An 18505-nucleotide genomic window follows, 5' to 3' on the forward strand; every position below is an offset into this window, starting at 1 on the left:
GGTTTCATGAATGATATATATGGAAAATAAAAAAGAGCTGCTCTTTGTGTATATACTCCTTTATCACTCTGAAGCATTTCAACATTATCTGCAAGAAATATCAAAACAGAATCAGAACGATAAATGCATCAGTTTCTCTTTAAATGGGATAGGAACCAAAACTGTCAGTTTCAAGCAAAGACAAGGAATTCTGCTTAGGCACTATGCTGAAAGCTATGAACAGGGCACACATCAAATTTTCCAAACAGGAGATCTGAATACCTGGAAAAGCATGACAAAAATAAATGCATTTTTAAATCCAAAAGATTGATGCAAGTAATTTGGGATGTCTTTTAATTGGAATGATTTAAGGAAAAAAAAAACACACAAAAAACCAAAACAGTTTTTTACAGAAACTGAATTTAGATAGTGTTTCTGAATAGGTACCTCAGCTACAGAATCACTACTGTTCTGCCCTTTCTCAAAGAACACAGTAAACATATAAAGATGCTTCAAATAACAAATTTGAAGGCATACAGGTGAAAGCAGTCAGTACTCTGAACACAGAAGGACCGACTGGATGATTTAACTTACTTTCCCTAGAATCTGGAGGTCTCAATTAACTCACTGGCCAGCTGCTACCAGCCCACTGACCTAGCTGAGTGCACAGGTCTCCTTCAAGGTTGATTAAACCAGCTGGCATAAAGCGGCCCTCTCCTGTCTCCTAAATTATCTTGCAGTCCATTATAGAGCTTAAAAAAACATAGTACCATTCTGACACATTACATACCTTTAATGGAAATCCCTACAGGAAAGAATTTCAGGAATTTTAAAGGTGTTTGTCTGCCAAGATAACAGCATATTTGCATTACCAAATATTAAACCAGACTACCTGTTGGGGATAGCTGCCTTTTTTGTGCACATTCCAAACACGCAGGTATATTTAATCCTGCCTTGGGGTGGAAAGACAAACAAAATTACCTCTTTAAATCCTTCAAGGCTTAGCGGCTCATAATAAATTTATTCATGTCTTCTTCCTCCCTAATATCATTCCAGCACAGTCCATCATTTCTTGTACATGATAGCTTATTTTAGCTAACCTATTTTCTTTTTGTCTCATCAAATACAAAAATCATACTCTCCACTGTCTTCTCCCGATTTGAACTGATCCTTTATTCTTTCAGGGTAGCATGCATTCTCTGTTACCCTTGACAGTTTCTCTTTATCTGCCCCAAAGATCCATTCAGGCAGATTATGGTCAACTACATCTTGATCAAGTTTTTTTTTTTTTTAAAAAGCTTTCCTCTCAAAACAAGACATACAGTTTTCTTTTTCCAGAAAGGCAAAGTATTAGCTGCTTCAGGTAGCTGAACTGATGGGAAGACAGCAGGGGGAAGATGACAGCCTAGGTTAATGTTTTGTGTAATAGCTCAATGGGCAGCATACTTTGTAGACTGGAATTTTCCTCCAAAGAAAAGGAGTATTAGATTACTGTAGGTGATATATTTTACTCGCCATAATGCAGGCAACGTATTCAATGTAGTTTTGTTTTTGTAAAAGATGATAAATGGTATTTTCAGCATGGTGCATTTAGTTTAGTTAAAATTAAGTCATATCTTGCCTATTTTTTCTTTCCAATTACATTTCTTTTAATAAAAAATATCTAAGGATGATTGCGAAACATTTTATTGCTGGATTAACAAATGCCAGACTCTGCCTTCCATTAAGATCTGCTGCATACACGTAGCAAATGTGCACAGTTAGGTTTCTCAAATTAAAAGGAACAGCAGAACCAATGGTGCTAATAACTACTTTATGGAATGAGAGCCACTAACGGTCCCTGAATCCACTCACATTGTCACACATGCAAGCAATCCTTACAGTCCAAAATGATAAATTGATATTGATGATTAGAAAGCAGAACTGAGGCATGTATGGGAATATATAAAATAATCGTCTCATGCATCATGTTTGCTGAAAAAATATTAAATACCAGTCTTTTGATATTCAAAGCCATCGCACTGATGATGTGATAACTCACAAGAATGGAAATACAGTGAGATGAATCGGGTGTAACTTGTTATACTTGGGAAGTTGTTTATATTCACTAGATTTCTGTATCCCTCTGGATCTGCCTAATCTATTCACCATTGCAAATTCATGCTAAGTCAGTCTAAATAGCTTGTGACTGTTGACACAAATTTTTTTCATACCATATTAATATAAAACTTTTTACTTTCATTAAGCAGTTTGCCAGATTGATCTGTCAGATTTCATTAAAAATGAGAATTTGAGAGTTTCTAGCTACTACATGTAGACACGTATAACCATGGAGATTTTCTGCCAAAGGCAAGGAGAATTAAGGTCAATCCAAACCCAGACCAGCAGACTAACTTCAGATTTCAGCTATCTTCATTATATTTAAATCCCTCAATCATTGAATGTACTCAGCCTCATGATACAAGAAGCACTATTCTTTCAGTTTTGCAAGGAAGTGACAGCACGTTGACTGACATTCCAATGCCACGTGAAGCAAGCTTTCAAGTGGGGAACAGAACCTGCGTCTTCAGTGTTAGCATTGCAATAAGTGGCCTTGTCTTTATTTCCAGAGCTTTCTTAAAAGCTGTAAAGTTGCTGAAAACTGTTAGGAGAAACTGTTTTCTCATCAAGTATACATAAACTAAGCGAGGTTTTTCAATCAGAAAAAGTGCAATGGACTCACTATCGCAGACTTCCATTCTACCATCTCTGTTCATTCACAAAGTGAAGCTGATCAGATAGAGCACTCCATTTTTGTTTAGGAAACACAGCCTGGAAATTACATTTTCTGCATTTCTTGTTCTTCAAAAATACTAAAAGTTTATACAACAGTTATTTATAAAAAGATAAATTTATTTGGCAATTCTTCCTCAAAATGGAACACAAAAATGGTGACCACAAGACTCTCTATTCATAGAAGAGATAATATAATCTGAGTAACTGGTCATTATCTACTGATTTCAGTGCACAAATGCAGCATTGTGGCACGTAGAGGTGCAAAAAGACTCAAGTGGTTCCTTAGGATCATAGCGAGTAAGAAAAGAAATTAAGCTGGAAATAACATTTTGAATACATAAAGCTTTGGATCTGCCACAGGAAATGCAGGTATGACACCTTCTCCAACCCCAAACTCAGCAATAACTCTAGTCTAGGGTATCAGGAATTACTTGTGGGAAACTTCCCTGATACTGAAATGATTCAAAAGACTGAGGTAACTGTATAGGCTGATAAAGTTTTGAGATAAGCCCATAAAAGAAACTTAAAAGTGGTAAGAAAGAAGCTACACTATAGTTCCAAAAAGTCCATCTAGACTGTTTAGTACCTAAATGTTCACTCTAGTGGCAGGTTTTTTGGAGGAATGCAAATTTTAAATGTAGGAAAGGATGAACATTTTTTAATAAAACACTCAACTTCGTAACAGTTGAACTCCTATCAGATTGGTATAATAGGTACACAGGAAAAGTAAGATAATAGCACAGTTCTTTGCATTTAATGCTTTTGGGTGAAAAACAAGGGGCTACAAAAGTTTTCTGCCCTCAATACCCACCCTATCTTCTTTTTGCATTTCTGCTCTTACTTAACAGTAGTAACTTGAAAATGGCTTTCAGTAACTTGAAAGCCTTTCAGTGTATGTATAGAACACTTAGTCTTTGTGGGAAGAACTAGGCCATCTAAGAAGATATTCCCATAACAGGTGGGTATTTTGAAAATCTACAACAAGGAGCAAGCAGCTCTCCTCATCATCAGGAAAAATCAGGGTTTGAAAATAGTATCACCAAGTCTAGAGCTTCCTGCAAAGACTTCTCCTGAGAATATGCCTACTTCGTAGACACTAGCAGAGGTGAAAGCAGCACATTTAAGTTATCTCAATGCTTGTAGCTTTTTCCACATCATATTTTCTAAGGAAGCAACTGGTGCAATGCAGAGAACTCAAAAACACTGGACTTACAGTTAATACATCAGCTATAATTTGTACTGTGTGCATTTGTGCATAATATGCATACTGTGTGCACATCTGCCATTTACTACTAAATGAGCTGTGAAAGATATTCCTCACAGAATATCAAAACAGGTCTTAGAAGAAAACTGCAAGGAAGTAGAAATCTTAACTTTATGTATTAATCTGGGCACAGTATTCCTTTATGATACTTGTATTTTACTTGGCTTGTCTCTTCACTGACTGCAACAGTCATCTATTAATACCTTGAATAAACAGTTTCACATTCAAAAGAAAGGCCAGCTGAGGCAACAACCCATCCAAACCATTATATGGCACTTCTAAAATCAGTAAAATAGGACACACGTTTCTCCACAACTATCTTCAAGTTAACAGACAGGCACCAAAGAGGCAAGATTAAAAGAGGGGCAATTTTTTGAAGAAACATGAATGGAATCCTTTGGGTTGAAAAGGAGGAGGGAATTTAATGCAACATAATTAGAGAAGGAAATAAAAAAAAAAAATCTCTTAAGATAAGACCTTCCATGAATTTTCAACTTACGCAAAAACTGGTCTGACGGCATTATTCATATTTCCATAGGTTGCTCGTCCTAGTAGTTCCCTGAAACAATTCTCGGCCAGCAGAGCAGGATTCTCCTCTTTCTCTCCTCCTGTAGGAGAGGATGGAGGGCCTATTCTGCTGAAATAAGATAAAAATACATTGATTTTACTACTGATTAATATTAATCTTCCTTACCATACCCACCCTTGGTTCTACAACGTTCATGAGTCACGCACTTGATCTAGGCAAGAACTGTATCTCAAATACGCATCAAACCGGAGTTCTGAATAAAACATTTTATTCCCTTATAGCAGGACTATAGATCGTCATCTGTTCACTCAGTACTGACCACTGTATTAGTAATGGTTTATATGGCAAAACCAATGGCTGTTAATACTGATTTAATTTGTTACCCACTGCATTTTGACAAACTAGTACCCATTGCTAACAATGAATGAAGGCTACAAAACCATGCAAAAAGTTACGCAGAATCTTAGTCATTTTGTTCAGACAAATGATCTCATTCACCTGCCCACTACTGGATCCACACTGCGTGGGTGAGTGTTAAACAGAACTCCAATACTTCTGCAGAAACAGATGGCTTGTGAGTTGAAAAAAGTCTGATTGAACTAATTAGAACATTATCACCCACATAGTTACCTCTAACTAGATAGTGTGCAAGTTAGTCACCTTCTAACTGACTGTTACTTGTACGGGGTGTCCGTGCCCAGGTGCTGGTAGCACGGGGGCTGCAGGGGGCCTCTGTGAGGAGAGGCCGGACATGGCCGGTCCCAGCTGTGGTTCACTACCATTTTCAATTATTTCTTTTCTCTCTGTGACTGGGAATTAGGCTGGCTATTTAAAATCAACATGGTACAAAAAGAGAGTAAGAGTACTGAATTAAAGACTGAATCCAGACACAAGAGAAGCAAAACTACAGAAAACCCACACTACTTTGAACAAACTAAAACCTACCGAGGCCCAAATTCTGCCACTGAGTTTTGAAGGGAATAGCCTGTCCTCACCTTGGAATAACTAAAATCAACACCTGCACTGTAAGCAGTGAAAGGTAGAGCCTTTCCAGAAGAGCTTCCAGTTTCCCACTTCTAATTTTTGATGCAGGCCTTGGTAATGTTTTTTGGGGGATTTTTTGTGTGGGTTTTTTTGTGTGGTTTTTTTTTTTTTTTTCCTCTCCTTTGCCCAAAGTCACCTCCTTTTCAATACACAGAGACCTGAATTACTAGAGCAAATTAAAGGCATTTTAAATGTATTTCTGAATTTAAGTGCTTCACACATCATACCATTAAGCTGTTACTAATATTTTATTTAAATTGAGCAGTTGAGAGGTGGGAGATTGAGGAAGAAAGAAAGCAAGCAGTTCCCTCTAAGGTACTTATATTACTTAGCAAGAAGTACTGTACCTACAGGTGGCAAGTACTTCTTTGCACAAAACACACTATAGAAACTTAAGTGAGGATTCATTCACCTACATTAACATTATGCATCTATGCATTAGGAGATTTATTTTAGACTGCAGAAATCAGTACACTAAAACCTTAAACATACTTTCAGTTCTGCAGTGCAAGCTTGTGCATTAAATAACTTTTAAAGCATTCACTAAGAGCATCAGCTTTAGTTAATGTTCACTCTTCAGCATCATAAAACCATAGCTTTACAGCATTATAAAAACTTGAATACTGAAACGCCACTAGTCAAATGAACACATTAACATCATAGTTGTAATATCTTCTGACAGCAAAAGATCTGCAGTAGTCTTGAAACACTAGAAATCTAAAAGTTGCAATGTAAAAATCTTGTTGCCTCTGGTAACATAAGTGTTTCAGAAGTCACCATAACATTGCTAGCTTGTCAGATTTCAGTAATAAAAAAGCCCCAGGCACCCTGCTAGATAAGTAAGGAGAAACAGTTATACAAACGCATAATGATTAGAATTTTAAAAGGCATGACAATTTGTATATAATCCACCATCAGTACCACTAAATTGCAGCTTTATCCAACTGCTGTGCCCCTCCATCTCCCTATTTTTTTTTTCCTGTACTGCCTAGACTCTGATCTGGACAGACGGGCATCCTTCTACCACAGTGCAGGACTGTCATTCCTATCGCTGTTTGGACACAGATTCCCTAGAAGGCAGCAGCATTACAAAGGCGGGGGTGTGGGGGGAAAGCAAGCAGGCTGCGGAACACACAGAGCTAGTCTATCTGGAAGAATTCTAGTTAAAATGCAGTAAAAATAAGTTATCTTTTAAGTGTTTGTGCACGCAATCTTACAGAAAGTGACGACTTAGCATTGCTTGGAGTCTTATTTTAGAATAGGTTAAAGCAAGAAATTGCAATCCAGTCTTCCTAGTCTAAAACGTCTCAGACTGTGTCAGAATGTTCAGTTACCTCCCATTGTCTGTCGGAATCACACTTTTATTTTGAACTTTAACAGCACCTACCTCCAAGTGTTCCTCAGCATTATCAGATGAAAGACAATGAATATAAAAAACTACCCTTTTAACTTTTTAGTTTTAAAGGAAAGCTTTGTACAGCCTCTCAAGTTTCTAAATTCAAATGAGTAACTCATACTAATGTTGTTTCACTGACTTGATTTTTAAACAAAGATCAGAAAACCTCTGACAAATCCAACTGCAACACTTAAAAAAATATTACTACTATTCCTCTGCATCCTGACTTTCTGTACTACCACAAGTCCAGAGGAGTGAAACATGAAATGCAGTTTGCAATGAAATGGGCAAGAACGACTCCCTCTAACTGTTCTACCAGCTTTCTTGTGGGTAATCTCTATCAGAAAAGGTGGCAACAAGGAACTGGAAGGAGGGACATTTTGAAGTACAGCAGTTTCCATAGCAAACATCTAATCACAGGCTTAAACTGGCTCAGAGCAACTCAGCATCTCATGCATGAGACTTCTTTAATATGACGGGACGTGTGAAGTAAGACTTAACCACTACTTTTGAGCAGAGTAGCTACAGGAACGTTTAACTATGATTCACTCACCCTGAAAAAGAAACACATTCTAATCTACCTCTAAAACAGAATTTATATGAAGACTGTAGATATATTGGAAGGATTTGAAGTCAAGTCTACAACAAGTGCTAGAGTGTCCTTCTGCCTTAAATAAGGCTGGCATGTTTAGCTTTGCAGTCATCATGAAGAATATGTTACAAACTAAGTGAATTTCCAATTTCATACATCCCTTCCCCATTTGAGAGATGCACATAAATTGACATATGGGATTGACTCTTCTGAATTTTCTTCTAGAAAACTTGAAGGAGGGAGGGAGAGTCTTTCAGGCAATGCCTTATACTGTACTGAAGTATGCGTGGCAATTATTTTGTAATGCAGGATCGTAGTGAAGTACAATTAATAAAAAACCCAATCTGAGTTTTAGAATATGTTACACTTGCAAATTTTTCTGATAGTCACATAACTAGAATGTGCATTCAGATATACAGACAAATAATGACATCTACAAATACAACTGTCTTTTTAAAATGTCTAAATATTAAATTCTTAACTCCAAAAGGTGTCTCATCTGACATGTACTCAGAAGAATCTTGAATTCAGCTGCTAAGGTTCCACAAGTAAAAATTACACTGATCTTTAAGGTAAGCTTTACCTTTGTGTACTTCAGCTTTAACCAAAAATGGTTATTTTCTATGGACTTAATTGGGGGTATTTTCTGGAATTTCTGCTCTTTCCCAAATAATGCTTTGATTCCATCTGCCAGAACAATATGCTTCTTACTCCTACTCTTCAAGATGCCTCTGTTTGTGCTCCACAAATATGAAGTCACATATAAAAACAAGATGAGAAATTCTCTGTAACATCATTTAAGGCCAGCAGATCAACAATTTATAAATATTGTTTTCAGCTTTTCTGTCATATATGCATCATACAAGGCCCCTGCTTGCCACTTGGAAAATCTTCAGTCTTTTTTTCTGTTGAATGTGCATTATAGAAAAAGTTTCAAGCAGCCAGTTCAGATATTTCATTAACAGCTACTTTTTGACAGATTTGTTTTTCTACCACCAGTACTGCATTGCTCAACAAATGATAAAAATTAGTCCTGCAATACATATAAACTGATCTGCTTTATGTGGTTGATCCAAATCCTATTTCAGTCAGTTTTTCCACCAGGAGTTAGTTTAATTTTACCATATAAAGGAAAGTGGAGGCTTGAGGGCACTGCAAAGAGTAACAAAGGAAAGGGCCCACCTGCATCTAGAAGCCCTGTAAGAGCGAGCAAAGGCTAACTAGGCTCTCCTTGTTCAAACAGCAGTTTCAGAAACCTTTGTCTCTTATTCAGATCACTCTTCAGATGTAAAATCCAAGTGGATATTTCTGTACGTACTGTATGGGCCCTCAGTTATACACAGTACATAGATAAAGCATGGACAGATAGACAACTATTGATTTCAGTCATTTAGTCTGAAAATTTGTTTCAGAGAAGAGACAGGTACTGGCAGTTAGAAATACAAGAAGAAAAAATACGGCTAGGGAATGGAAAAAAACCACCACCAAATCCCAACACACCAAAAAAGAGAAACCTGACAGATTTAGCAAGCTGAGTGTCATATGAAAGCATGAAAAGCGTGTTGTTATAGGAAGGCTGCTGAGCCTACTTACCAAGCAAGTTTTGAAGCAGTTAGGGTTGGACAAATATTTAGGCTTGTTTGCACAGCTGAACTTGGGTTTTATAGAAATTTCCTAGTACTAGCAATAAACACTTTTTACACCTACACAGTGTTTAGCCACAAATACAGACATGGACCAAAAAAAGTGACGTTTCAATTGTAAGGTGACTGGCATATGCTCAACATCAATTACCACACAGATCTTTTCTGAAGGCATATCTGGCAGGTAACATGCCTAGGAGTCATTGAAAGGAAAAAAAAAAAAAAAAGAGAGAGAAGACTGTCTAGGTATAAATAAATTTTAAATCGTCAATTTAAGTACTGCTGCAGACAGGACAGACAGTTGTTACTAATGGTTAAATGGGAATTAAACCCTCAATTTTTAACAAATATAACTAGCAAAATCATTTGAGTCACCTAAAAGCCTGTGCTTACTAATCTCTGTATCTGACGTTACAAAACACAGAGTTTGCAATTTTTAAGAAGTCTAAACAGGGTTATACAATTTGTGGAGCAATTTTTAGGCCAACAGAATCTAGAACAAGTGTAACGAAAGCGGTTGAAAAGACAAGAAACATTAAGAGCAGTTAAGCAGAGCTGTGCTATCAGTTTCAAGGAGACTCTGCTAGTAACCATCAGTAGTTATTTCCACTAAAAAAAAGAAAATAAAAAGGTATCTATAATAAAAACTAAGCCTAAAGATTGCTTAAAAAAACATTCCAGTGACCAGGAATAAAAATACCTGTCAATGTCTTCTATTTTCTGCATATTAAACAGCAATGATGGTACTATCTTGTCCATGTGCTGAGGTTCCCATATAGTTGCTCGAAGTTCATCATTAACTGTTTTTCGAACCACTCCCTGAATGCCCCTGATTCCAGCAATTCGGATCCTAAGGAAGGAAAAAAGTAATTACCGAAAAGGAGAAACACAGCACCTCCCAGTATGGCTGTTTACCTAATTCCATTAGGTTCTCAAAAGCAGTAATTTGGAAATTTAGCTAATTCATTAAGGTTGCCCATATTGCCTTTAAACACCTTTATAGCTCATAAGGAAGTTGACAAAACAAACAACTGAACAGAAGATGATCTGTAAGGATAACGCTGACACTGATCAACGAACACTCAAACATGTATACCACCTCCAAAGGAAAGTCACATGGGTAAAAACCCGCCAACTCTACGCAATTTGCTACCAATCAGTTGAAACTGTGCACAATCTCAACCTATTCCAGTGCTGAAGAAAAATATTGTGAAGTTACCACACCAAAGCTGAAGCAACAGCTACCAGAGCCATGTGATTAGGCCCTTAAAAGTTGTAATTAAGACTGGATTAATCATAACAAATCTTTAAAGATTTGTGCAAGATTACAAGATGGAAAGCAAAGGATAATTCTATCAACTTAAGCCTGATTAAGTCATATTGCTATACATTTCATTAACCTGAGTGAAAAAATTGATTCACAGGCAGGAAAAAAAGCCACACTTTTGTGTATTGGAGTGCCACTAGCACTAATTTCATGTTCTTACTATTGTACAGGAGGCTGAAAAATTAGGGTTGAAGTACAGAGGAAGGTGCAGCATCAAATTTCACCACATACAGGAAAGGTTTCATGCCTCTAAGGAAGGTTCAGATAGGTATTAAAGTGCAGATTACATTTAAATCAAAGTCATGTACAGTGTTATGTTAGTAGCATTCCTCCCTGTCGAAGGGTGCATCAACATTGCTAACTGAAGTACAGATAACAGTGCAGGCTGACAATTTGAACAGCAAAAGATTAGCAGAGTTCTCTTATCACTCCTACAGCAATCAGAGCTTTGAGCTATTTTACTTTGGGGTATCCTTATGAGTGGTAGATCATACTTGATAGATGAATCAGGGATGTACTAGTCTCTTGATTCATTCCACGTTCTAGTTCATTACTAATATTACCTCTCATTTGCAAGGGGCAATGAAGGTGAAAGTAGTGTTAAAAATTCTGAGCTGAGCTTCATATCCTAACCTCTTATAAAATGTTTTACAGTAAGTACATAGTCTAACATTTCTGTTTTAGTTTCAGTAAGCCTAAAAAGGCAAAATCTCAAAAAGCTAATTAAAAACATTTGTGAATACTATTTGTGACCATCAGCTCCAAGTAAATATACTGTACCTGTCAGAAGCCTGACAGAAGTTACGAGGTGGTTGCACGATACCCTGGCTTCACTTGTGACGCCTGCTTAACAAGTTTCCATCCCCTTTCCCCCTTTGGTCCCTGAGTACAATTTACCTTCAGTTCCTCCCCAAATAATTCCCGGGGTCATCCTGTAAAACCGCTCACTGGAATAATCTTCCGAAAGGGAAAGGGAGTAGGGGCAGGGGGAAAGGTACAGAAGAAGCAGGCAAATTTAATCCTAACCCTTTCAGAGACAAAGTTTACAGCAGAACCCTACGTACAGCACTAGGGCAACAAATAAGATGGCAGTAAATTACAAAAAATAGGGAGGAATGAAGCAGAAGCCTAAAGGAGGAATGAATGTTTTGTTTTGTTTTGTTTTTTTTCCTGAAGTGAAGTACACAGTATTCATTCTTTTTGAAAATACAGTTCAGATTTTTGAAACTGCAAACTTTAAGAAAAATCCTTATGCGTTGCGGCTAACACAACAACAGTACACCCAAAGGGTTGAATAAATGTTCAGCACGTTGATTTTTCATAGTTGGCTGAACAATTTAATGCATGGAAATAGAAAAGATGAGTACAACAGAGATGCAAATCATATCATCTGAAAAGCTTTAAGTTTTCTAAAATGCTCAGGAGTTAAATACTGATTAACAATTCATATAAACAACACATCGCTAGGGGGAGCTGAAGTAAAAAAAATTGTGGTGCTTACATAATGTAAAAATTTGTAATACTAATTCATGAAGGCATTTCAGTTTCACACACAGTATCATACTGCAGACATCTAAGAAAATTCAATTTTAAAGAGTACTTCTCAAATAGCAGACTCAAAAGATGCTTTTGCTATTCATATAACTAGCCCCATTAATTTCTCAAATGAGTTATGCAACTCACACACATTTACACTAATAAGTAGCACCTTTCTGGAGACAATCCATGCAGTCTGGCAGGCATTATACAGGTAAAATTCCACTTAAATATTCTAGGAGTTCTAGCCACCTAAGATTTGAAATATTCGGTGCTATTGAAAAAGTCAGACTTTCATTTTCTTCCTATGGAATGAACTATTCCACTAAATATCATAATAAAAACTGTATTACAGACTATATTAACATGTTAAGGCAATTTTCTGTAATACATACAGAATAGTACTTACTCGGTTTGTATTTCTGGATCGTGGTCACATGAATGACACATGGCACTGAATCGAGACACAAAGAAGTCATAGCGTCTGTGATATGAAGGCGTGTCTTCCTCAATGTTGGCAAATTTGACAAACTGGAAAATGAAATACATGAAAGCTTTTGATACCAATTTCCCAAAAGCAAATAATGAATACTAAGCTTCATTTAAAAAGTAACATAAAACATTGCATTAGGAAAAGAATCCAGATTTGCAAATACTTAAATATTTAACTTCAGAGAAGAAAAAGTTAAATTGGAGAGCTTTCTTTTTCTTTTTAAAGACTTTCCACTAGATCTTCATTTAGATCATTACAAAGGGGTGAAACTGCATGAAATACAACATACTATGCAATACAGAAACATCTAACATTTGAACAGTGAGTGTCACCAATTCATGGAATCATAGAATCATTTAGGTTGGAAAAGACCTTAAGATCATCGAGTCCAACCATCAACCAACTGCCAAATCCACCACTAAACCTGTCCCCAAGCACTACATCTACACATCTTTTAAATACCTCCAAGGATGGGGACTCTACCACTTCCCTGGGCAGCCTGTTCCAATGCTTGGCAACCCTTTCGGTGAAGAAATTTTTCATAATACCCCATCTAAACCTCCCCTGGCGCAACTTGAGATCATTTTCTCTTGTCCTATCGCTTGTTACTTGGGAGAAGAGACCGACCCCCACCTCGCTCCAACCTCCTTTCAGGTAGTTGTAGAGAGCAGTCCAAGCAATCAAATGGTACGCTGTCACTGGCAAGTTAACTAGCAACATTCTGACTTATCAGAATTCAAGGGAAATAAACTTGGAGGCATTCTGTCAATTCTATCTATCTTTACAAAGGGAAAAAGGAGAAGTCGTGGAATTATAACCCAGTCAACTTTAATTCCACTCACAGAAAGACACTCTGAAAAAAAAAAAATTCCAATTTGCAAACAGCAGCAAAGTAACAAAGGGGTAAGTAACAGTCAACATGGATTTGTCAAGAACAAATCACATCAATCCAGCCTAAATTATTCCTGTGACAAAGAAATAGATTTTGTGAACCCAGATGAAGCAGCATCTGTCATATCTTAACTTCAGTGATGCTGTTGACAAAAAAATACAGAAAATTCTCAAAAGGAAGCTAGAAAAACACTGTCAAAAGAACACTCCCCATAAGATAGACGCAACAGTGTTTGGAAAAAAACATAGAAACAGCTGTAAATCATCAAACTACAATAATGTATTGAGTGAACTTCTGAAAGGGCCTGTCTGGAATACAGTAGTATTTGAGTTTCACTAGAGACAGAGTAGGCTCATCAGATTTGCAAAGAACACTAAGCTGGCCAGAGCTGCAAGCACACTTGATGACTGGTTCCTGACAAACTGGAAATAGGACCTGAAAAATCAAGGAAGCAATTTAGGAATAACAAACGCAAAACACCGTTTTAAGACAGCTGTACAAATACAAGCCAGACACAGCTGAATGCAGAAAAGAGACTCAGGGTTATAATAAACTGTACATTCAATAAAAGTCAATGCCTTGTATACTGGCATGAAAAAGAAAACAATATATTGTGATACAACTGTATTACCCGTGACACCTATGAGGAAATTTTTGCCATCTAATTGGCACTAATAAGCCCTTAGATGAAGTACTGCATCCACTTGAAGCATCACAACGGAAGATGGTGATTAACTGATACAGTCCTTCAATTATTCAAGGGATGAACAAAGCTTTAGATAAACACCTGTTAAAAGAAGACATTAAATTATCTAGTCTACAGCTGCCTAAAAGATATCAGTCTTACAATGCACAGAAGACAGCTATAAAAAAAGAAAAGAAATAAATGGTTTTCTTTGTCCAATGGTAACAGGAAAAGCAATAATGGGCTTACACTGAAGCAAAGGCTAGCTAAGTTAGACATTAAGAAAACCCTCCTTTCTAAAGCAAGCAGATTGCCTAAAGACATTTTGGATTGTCCACCACTGACAGTTTTAAGAACAGACCACAGAGGGAAGAAAAAAGGGAAAGGAAAGGTTGTCAGGAAAGGTTTAACATAGTGCTAGTTCTGCCCTGAAGCAGAGAGAAGTCCCGTTAAGATCCCTCCACCTTTTCCCACGCCCCAGTATTCTTCTTACCAATTGCTAAAAGCCCAAAGTACTTTAGCATAGTCTACAGCATACTGATTTGTGGAGGTTTTCAGCTAGTTTTCAAGCTGAAACTGAAAGCTGTGTATTTCAGAAAAAAAAAAACACCACTTTTCTACTCTTTTTTCAGTCTTTTTTCTGTTCTACCTAGAACACTTATCCTTTTCAACTGCACTACCAGTTCACCCACTGAAACCTACAGGCGCAGCAGAAAACGATACAGTTTGTGAAACTATATTCTCAGCCATTACTGAAAACGGAGCAAAATTGTCTAATACGAATCCATTTTACATGTCCTTTGGTAGAGAATATCCTGTATAGTCAGGTGATAAGAAAGTGCCATTCAGTCAAAAAACAATTCTCTATAGTCTACTGCCACAGGTTGACAGACAATCCACAAACTGCAATCATACTCTTTTTTTCAATATAGTGAGCTCTAAAAATGATCATTTCCTTCCCAATAGACCCAATAGGAAAATGCTTTAAATGCCTTACGTCTCACTGGTTTGTTTCGTGGAATTGTTAATTACAAAACAGAAATAGATTTTTGAAAGTTTTTTGAAGACAAGAACCTAATTAGTCCTTAAAATTTAACAAAGCAAAAAGTCAAGGGGTTAAAAAAAAAAAAAGAAAAAACACCAATATGATCTTAGTATTTTCCAGAATTCAGGTGTTCAAGTTTACAATTGATTCACCCAGCAAAATTCCATAGAAGCATGTAGAATAGAAGCAAGAAGTTTAAAGAACACAAAACGTTATGGCAGTGGCCATGAGAATATTAACTCATCTAGCATTTAATATTAGCACGTTAATACTATCTAAAATACAAAATTATTTGATTGATAGGATCTTCCAACATGAAAACTAATATAATTCTAATAACTGTTTTGCTAGAACAAAGGCATTGTACCAAGAAATTGCTTTGTAAGAATAAATGACGAATTTAGGCCAAGAAAGTGTCAGGGACTCTCGCTCTGGGCATTTCTCCTACATCACAATATAGCTTTGCAGCAGGGAAGCAAGTACCCAGAAGTTATACCTCTCAAAACGGCACACCCAGTGAAATGGCCAGAAAGGGAAAAAAATTTCTTATTTTCTCATGTGTATAACAAAACAATTTCACCCACTAAACATAAAGCATTTCTGAAGCGTATTCCAGGATTAGCATTCAGATGACTGAACATTTAGGCCACAGGAGAGCTAACTGTGATAACACTGTTTTGAGTTGCACTGTCATTCAGTAAAGTACACAATTCCATTTCATTATAGAAATTTTAAGTTTTTACAGTACACATTAGTCTATTCTTCCTCCTTGCTTAGCAGCGCTCTTAAGCTGTTATTGTTGTTAAATAAAGAATATTTTACTCCTAAGCACCTAAGATATTTTCAAGGATACTTCAAATATAAAAATTATTCAACCTAAAAAAGGACAAAACTCTTATGAAAGTCCAGGCATTTGCCTGCGATATACTTACAAAGCCTTTATAGATGTACACATGTCATGCAGTCATAGTAAATGCTTGCGGTCACCCACTGGTAACTTACGGAAGTTTTACCAGTACAAGCATCTTCTATATTCGTACAATACAGAAGCTACAAAAAGGAACTTACATTGGTAATGTCTTATTTCCATTAATTTTGAAACCAATAAAATTCAATCAGTATAAAAACATATAAATCTATCACGAAATACAGAAGGAACATATTATCTATTCAGAAGATGTTTGTTCCAGACTGAGTCAAGAGAGCTGGATCATATTACTAGGGAGAGAGAGACTGTGTGAGTCCTGTAAGTAAATCATGCAAGTTCTCAACTTAAATTCCTAAGAACATAATTTCTTATATAAACTTATGCTGTCTTATCACTCTTATGTAGCCAGTACAGTAGGAAAAAAAATCAGAACTTTCAATGCACCCTTCTTTAAAGGAGGTCAGGTTTTTGAAGCAATTCAAGAACAGACAATCAGCATGTATCGTATTTAGGTTTGAGTTATGTTATTTAAGGTATCTCCCTGTAAGAACTGTAGGCTGGATCTGAGCAGGTTTTGGGTTTTTTTTTTTTGTTTTTGTTTTTTTTTTAAATATTTGAGCTTCCCAGTCTGTATTCTACAGCCTCCAATTTTCTCATGTTTCAGATGGGGGAAAGGGGGTGCTGATAGTGATAGTTACCATCTTTCACAGACAAAGTTACTGTATTTCATTATTAGGAAACTATCACATAGGAAGACATGATATCCTATAAACATAAGACTCTTACAAATTACACAGCACAGCGTTAATGAGAAGTGCGTGAATGTATGTATCGACTTCACCAAACAAACGCAAAAAGGACAAACACTTCAACTTTTCTAAATAGAAAAGCTGCAAACACTGGATTCATACATAAACTTCACAAACACAGTATTAAAATGATTACGATAAATAACAAGATAAGGTTCTCAGCAACAGAAATTGGTGATCTAGTTTAGTTATTAATAGTTAAGGTCACCTGACACTTCTCATTTTGAATTTTATTGGAATGAGTTGGATAGCTTCACATTCTATTTTCCTTCATGCCACTTGAATGAAAACTATCCTGAACGCCGCATGTGCAGCTGTGTAACAAAGTCAGCAATGCTATGTTGGCTTACAGGGCCACATTACTGTGCCTATGAAACTGTAAGACCAGAAAGCAGGAGCCTGAGGTGGGGGAAGCAATACTTAACTCTGAATGACGCCAAAGGGACTGCCTGAAGCGATTTATCCAGCATCACTCAAATTCTAGTAGATGCAGACATAAAATTTAGAGGACAATTTAATAACCTACAGGATGAGAGAGAGTGCTTTGTGTAATTCTGTCTCTCTGTACCTTTAACTCCTATAAAAAAAGATAGAGCAGGGATCCTAGAGATGAAATACTTCATTGTATATTAAATCACCACTAGCACATAATTCCGTATTGGTACATGGAATGAAAGAAGCATTTTGTAATAAAGATAAGCTTCCTTCACATACTTCCAGATTAGCATGCTGCAGACAAGCAAGACAAATGAGTACTCTACTGGGAATATTAATTCTGACATTCTTTAATTTCACAGCCTTGACATTTTATATTATTTTTACATCCACATGCACTTCAATTTTGCCAAACACACAACTGGTTTTATAAGCCAACATTAACAAATATAAAAGTCTTGTTGTTATATCAGGCACTGACTGGTCACGTTTCCACTTGGGATACTCCTTGTTTTCTTTTAAATAACAAATGATGACAACTAGCAATAGCAGTCACCTTCTCATGCACAGGAAGCCCAACAGTGTCACTGACGGTAGCATTATTTCACTGCTCCTAAGAAGAAATTGCCCTTCTAAAATGAAGCGCCCTACCAACTAAAGAAAACATTTGTGGTAAATAATTTAAAATGTGCTAATACTGGGTTCTACATATATCTGATATTTTTCAGATGAAGAAACAGTGTTTTACTATCAAAATACAAAGAAGAATTCACCCCATCAACATTACAAATTGGCTTAAAATGTTTTGTAGTCAACTGAGCTTTGTCAACATAGTTTAAGATGGAAGTTTTACTAAATTATGCACCCCATTGTTTTTGACCAGCTGCTCACCAAAGAAATTTTCTGGACCCTCTCTAAAAAAAATGACAGAAAATTAAAAATATATAAAAAAAAATATCTCTTGTCCCAAAAAATTCTGACCACAAGTTCAAAGATTTTAAAGCTGTTCCCCTAGACAGGAAGAACAAGCATAATTAATTCATTCTATCCTAGTAATATAATCACTATGGATCTAAGCAATACATTTAATTATTTGTACATGAGAGAGAGAGATGTTTTACATGATATTTGGT

At 36.5% G+C, this 18505-nt stretch overlaps 1 protein-coding gene across 5 annotated transcripts in view; it reads right to left on the reverse strand.

Annotated features, from left to right (window-relative positions):
- The window catches only part of EFR3A (EFR3 homolog A), an 87548-nt gene that overhangs the window by 35953 nt on the left and 33090 nt on the right, over positions 1–18505 (reverse strand). For 4 of the 5 annotated variants that reach the window (XM_082312227.1, XM_082312228.1, XM_082312230.1 and 1 more), the window contains 3 exons: positions 12495–12616; positions 9923–10072; positions 4518–4655 (listed from right to left, as the gene is read on the reverse strand). In XM_082312227.1, coding sequence (XP_082168353.1) covers positions 4518–4655; positions 9923–10072; positions 12495–12616 — 410 coding nt within the window. The remainder of the gene's footprint in view (positions 1–4517; positions 4656–9922; positions 10073–12494; positions 12617–18505) is intronic. The other variant, XM_082312229.1, reaches the window with a different exon arrangement.

This window comes from Platalea leucorodia (assembly GCF_965183815.1).
Source record: "Platalea leucorodia genome assembly, chromosome: 1".
Taxonomy (NCBI): Eukaryota; Metazoa; Chordata; class Aves; order Pelecaniformes; family Threskiornithidae; genus Platalea; species Platalea leucorodia.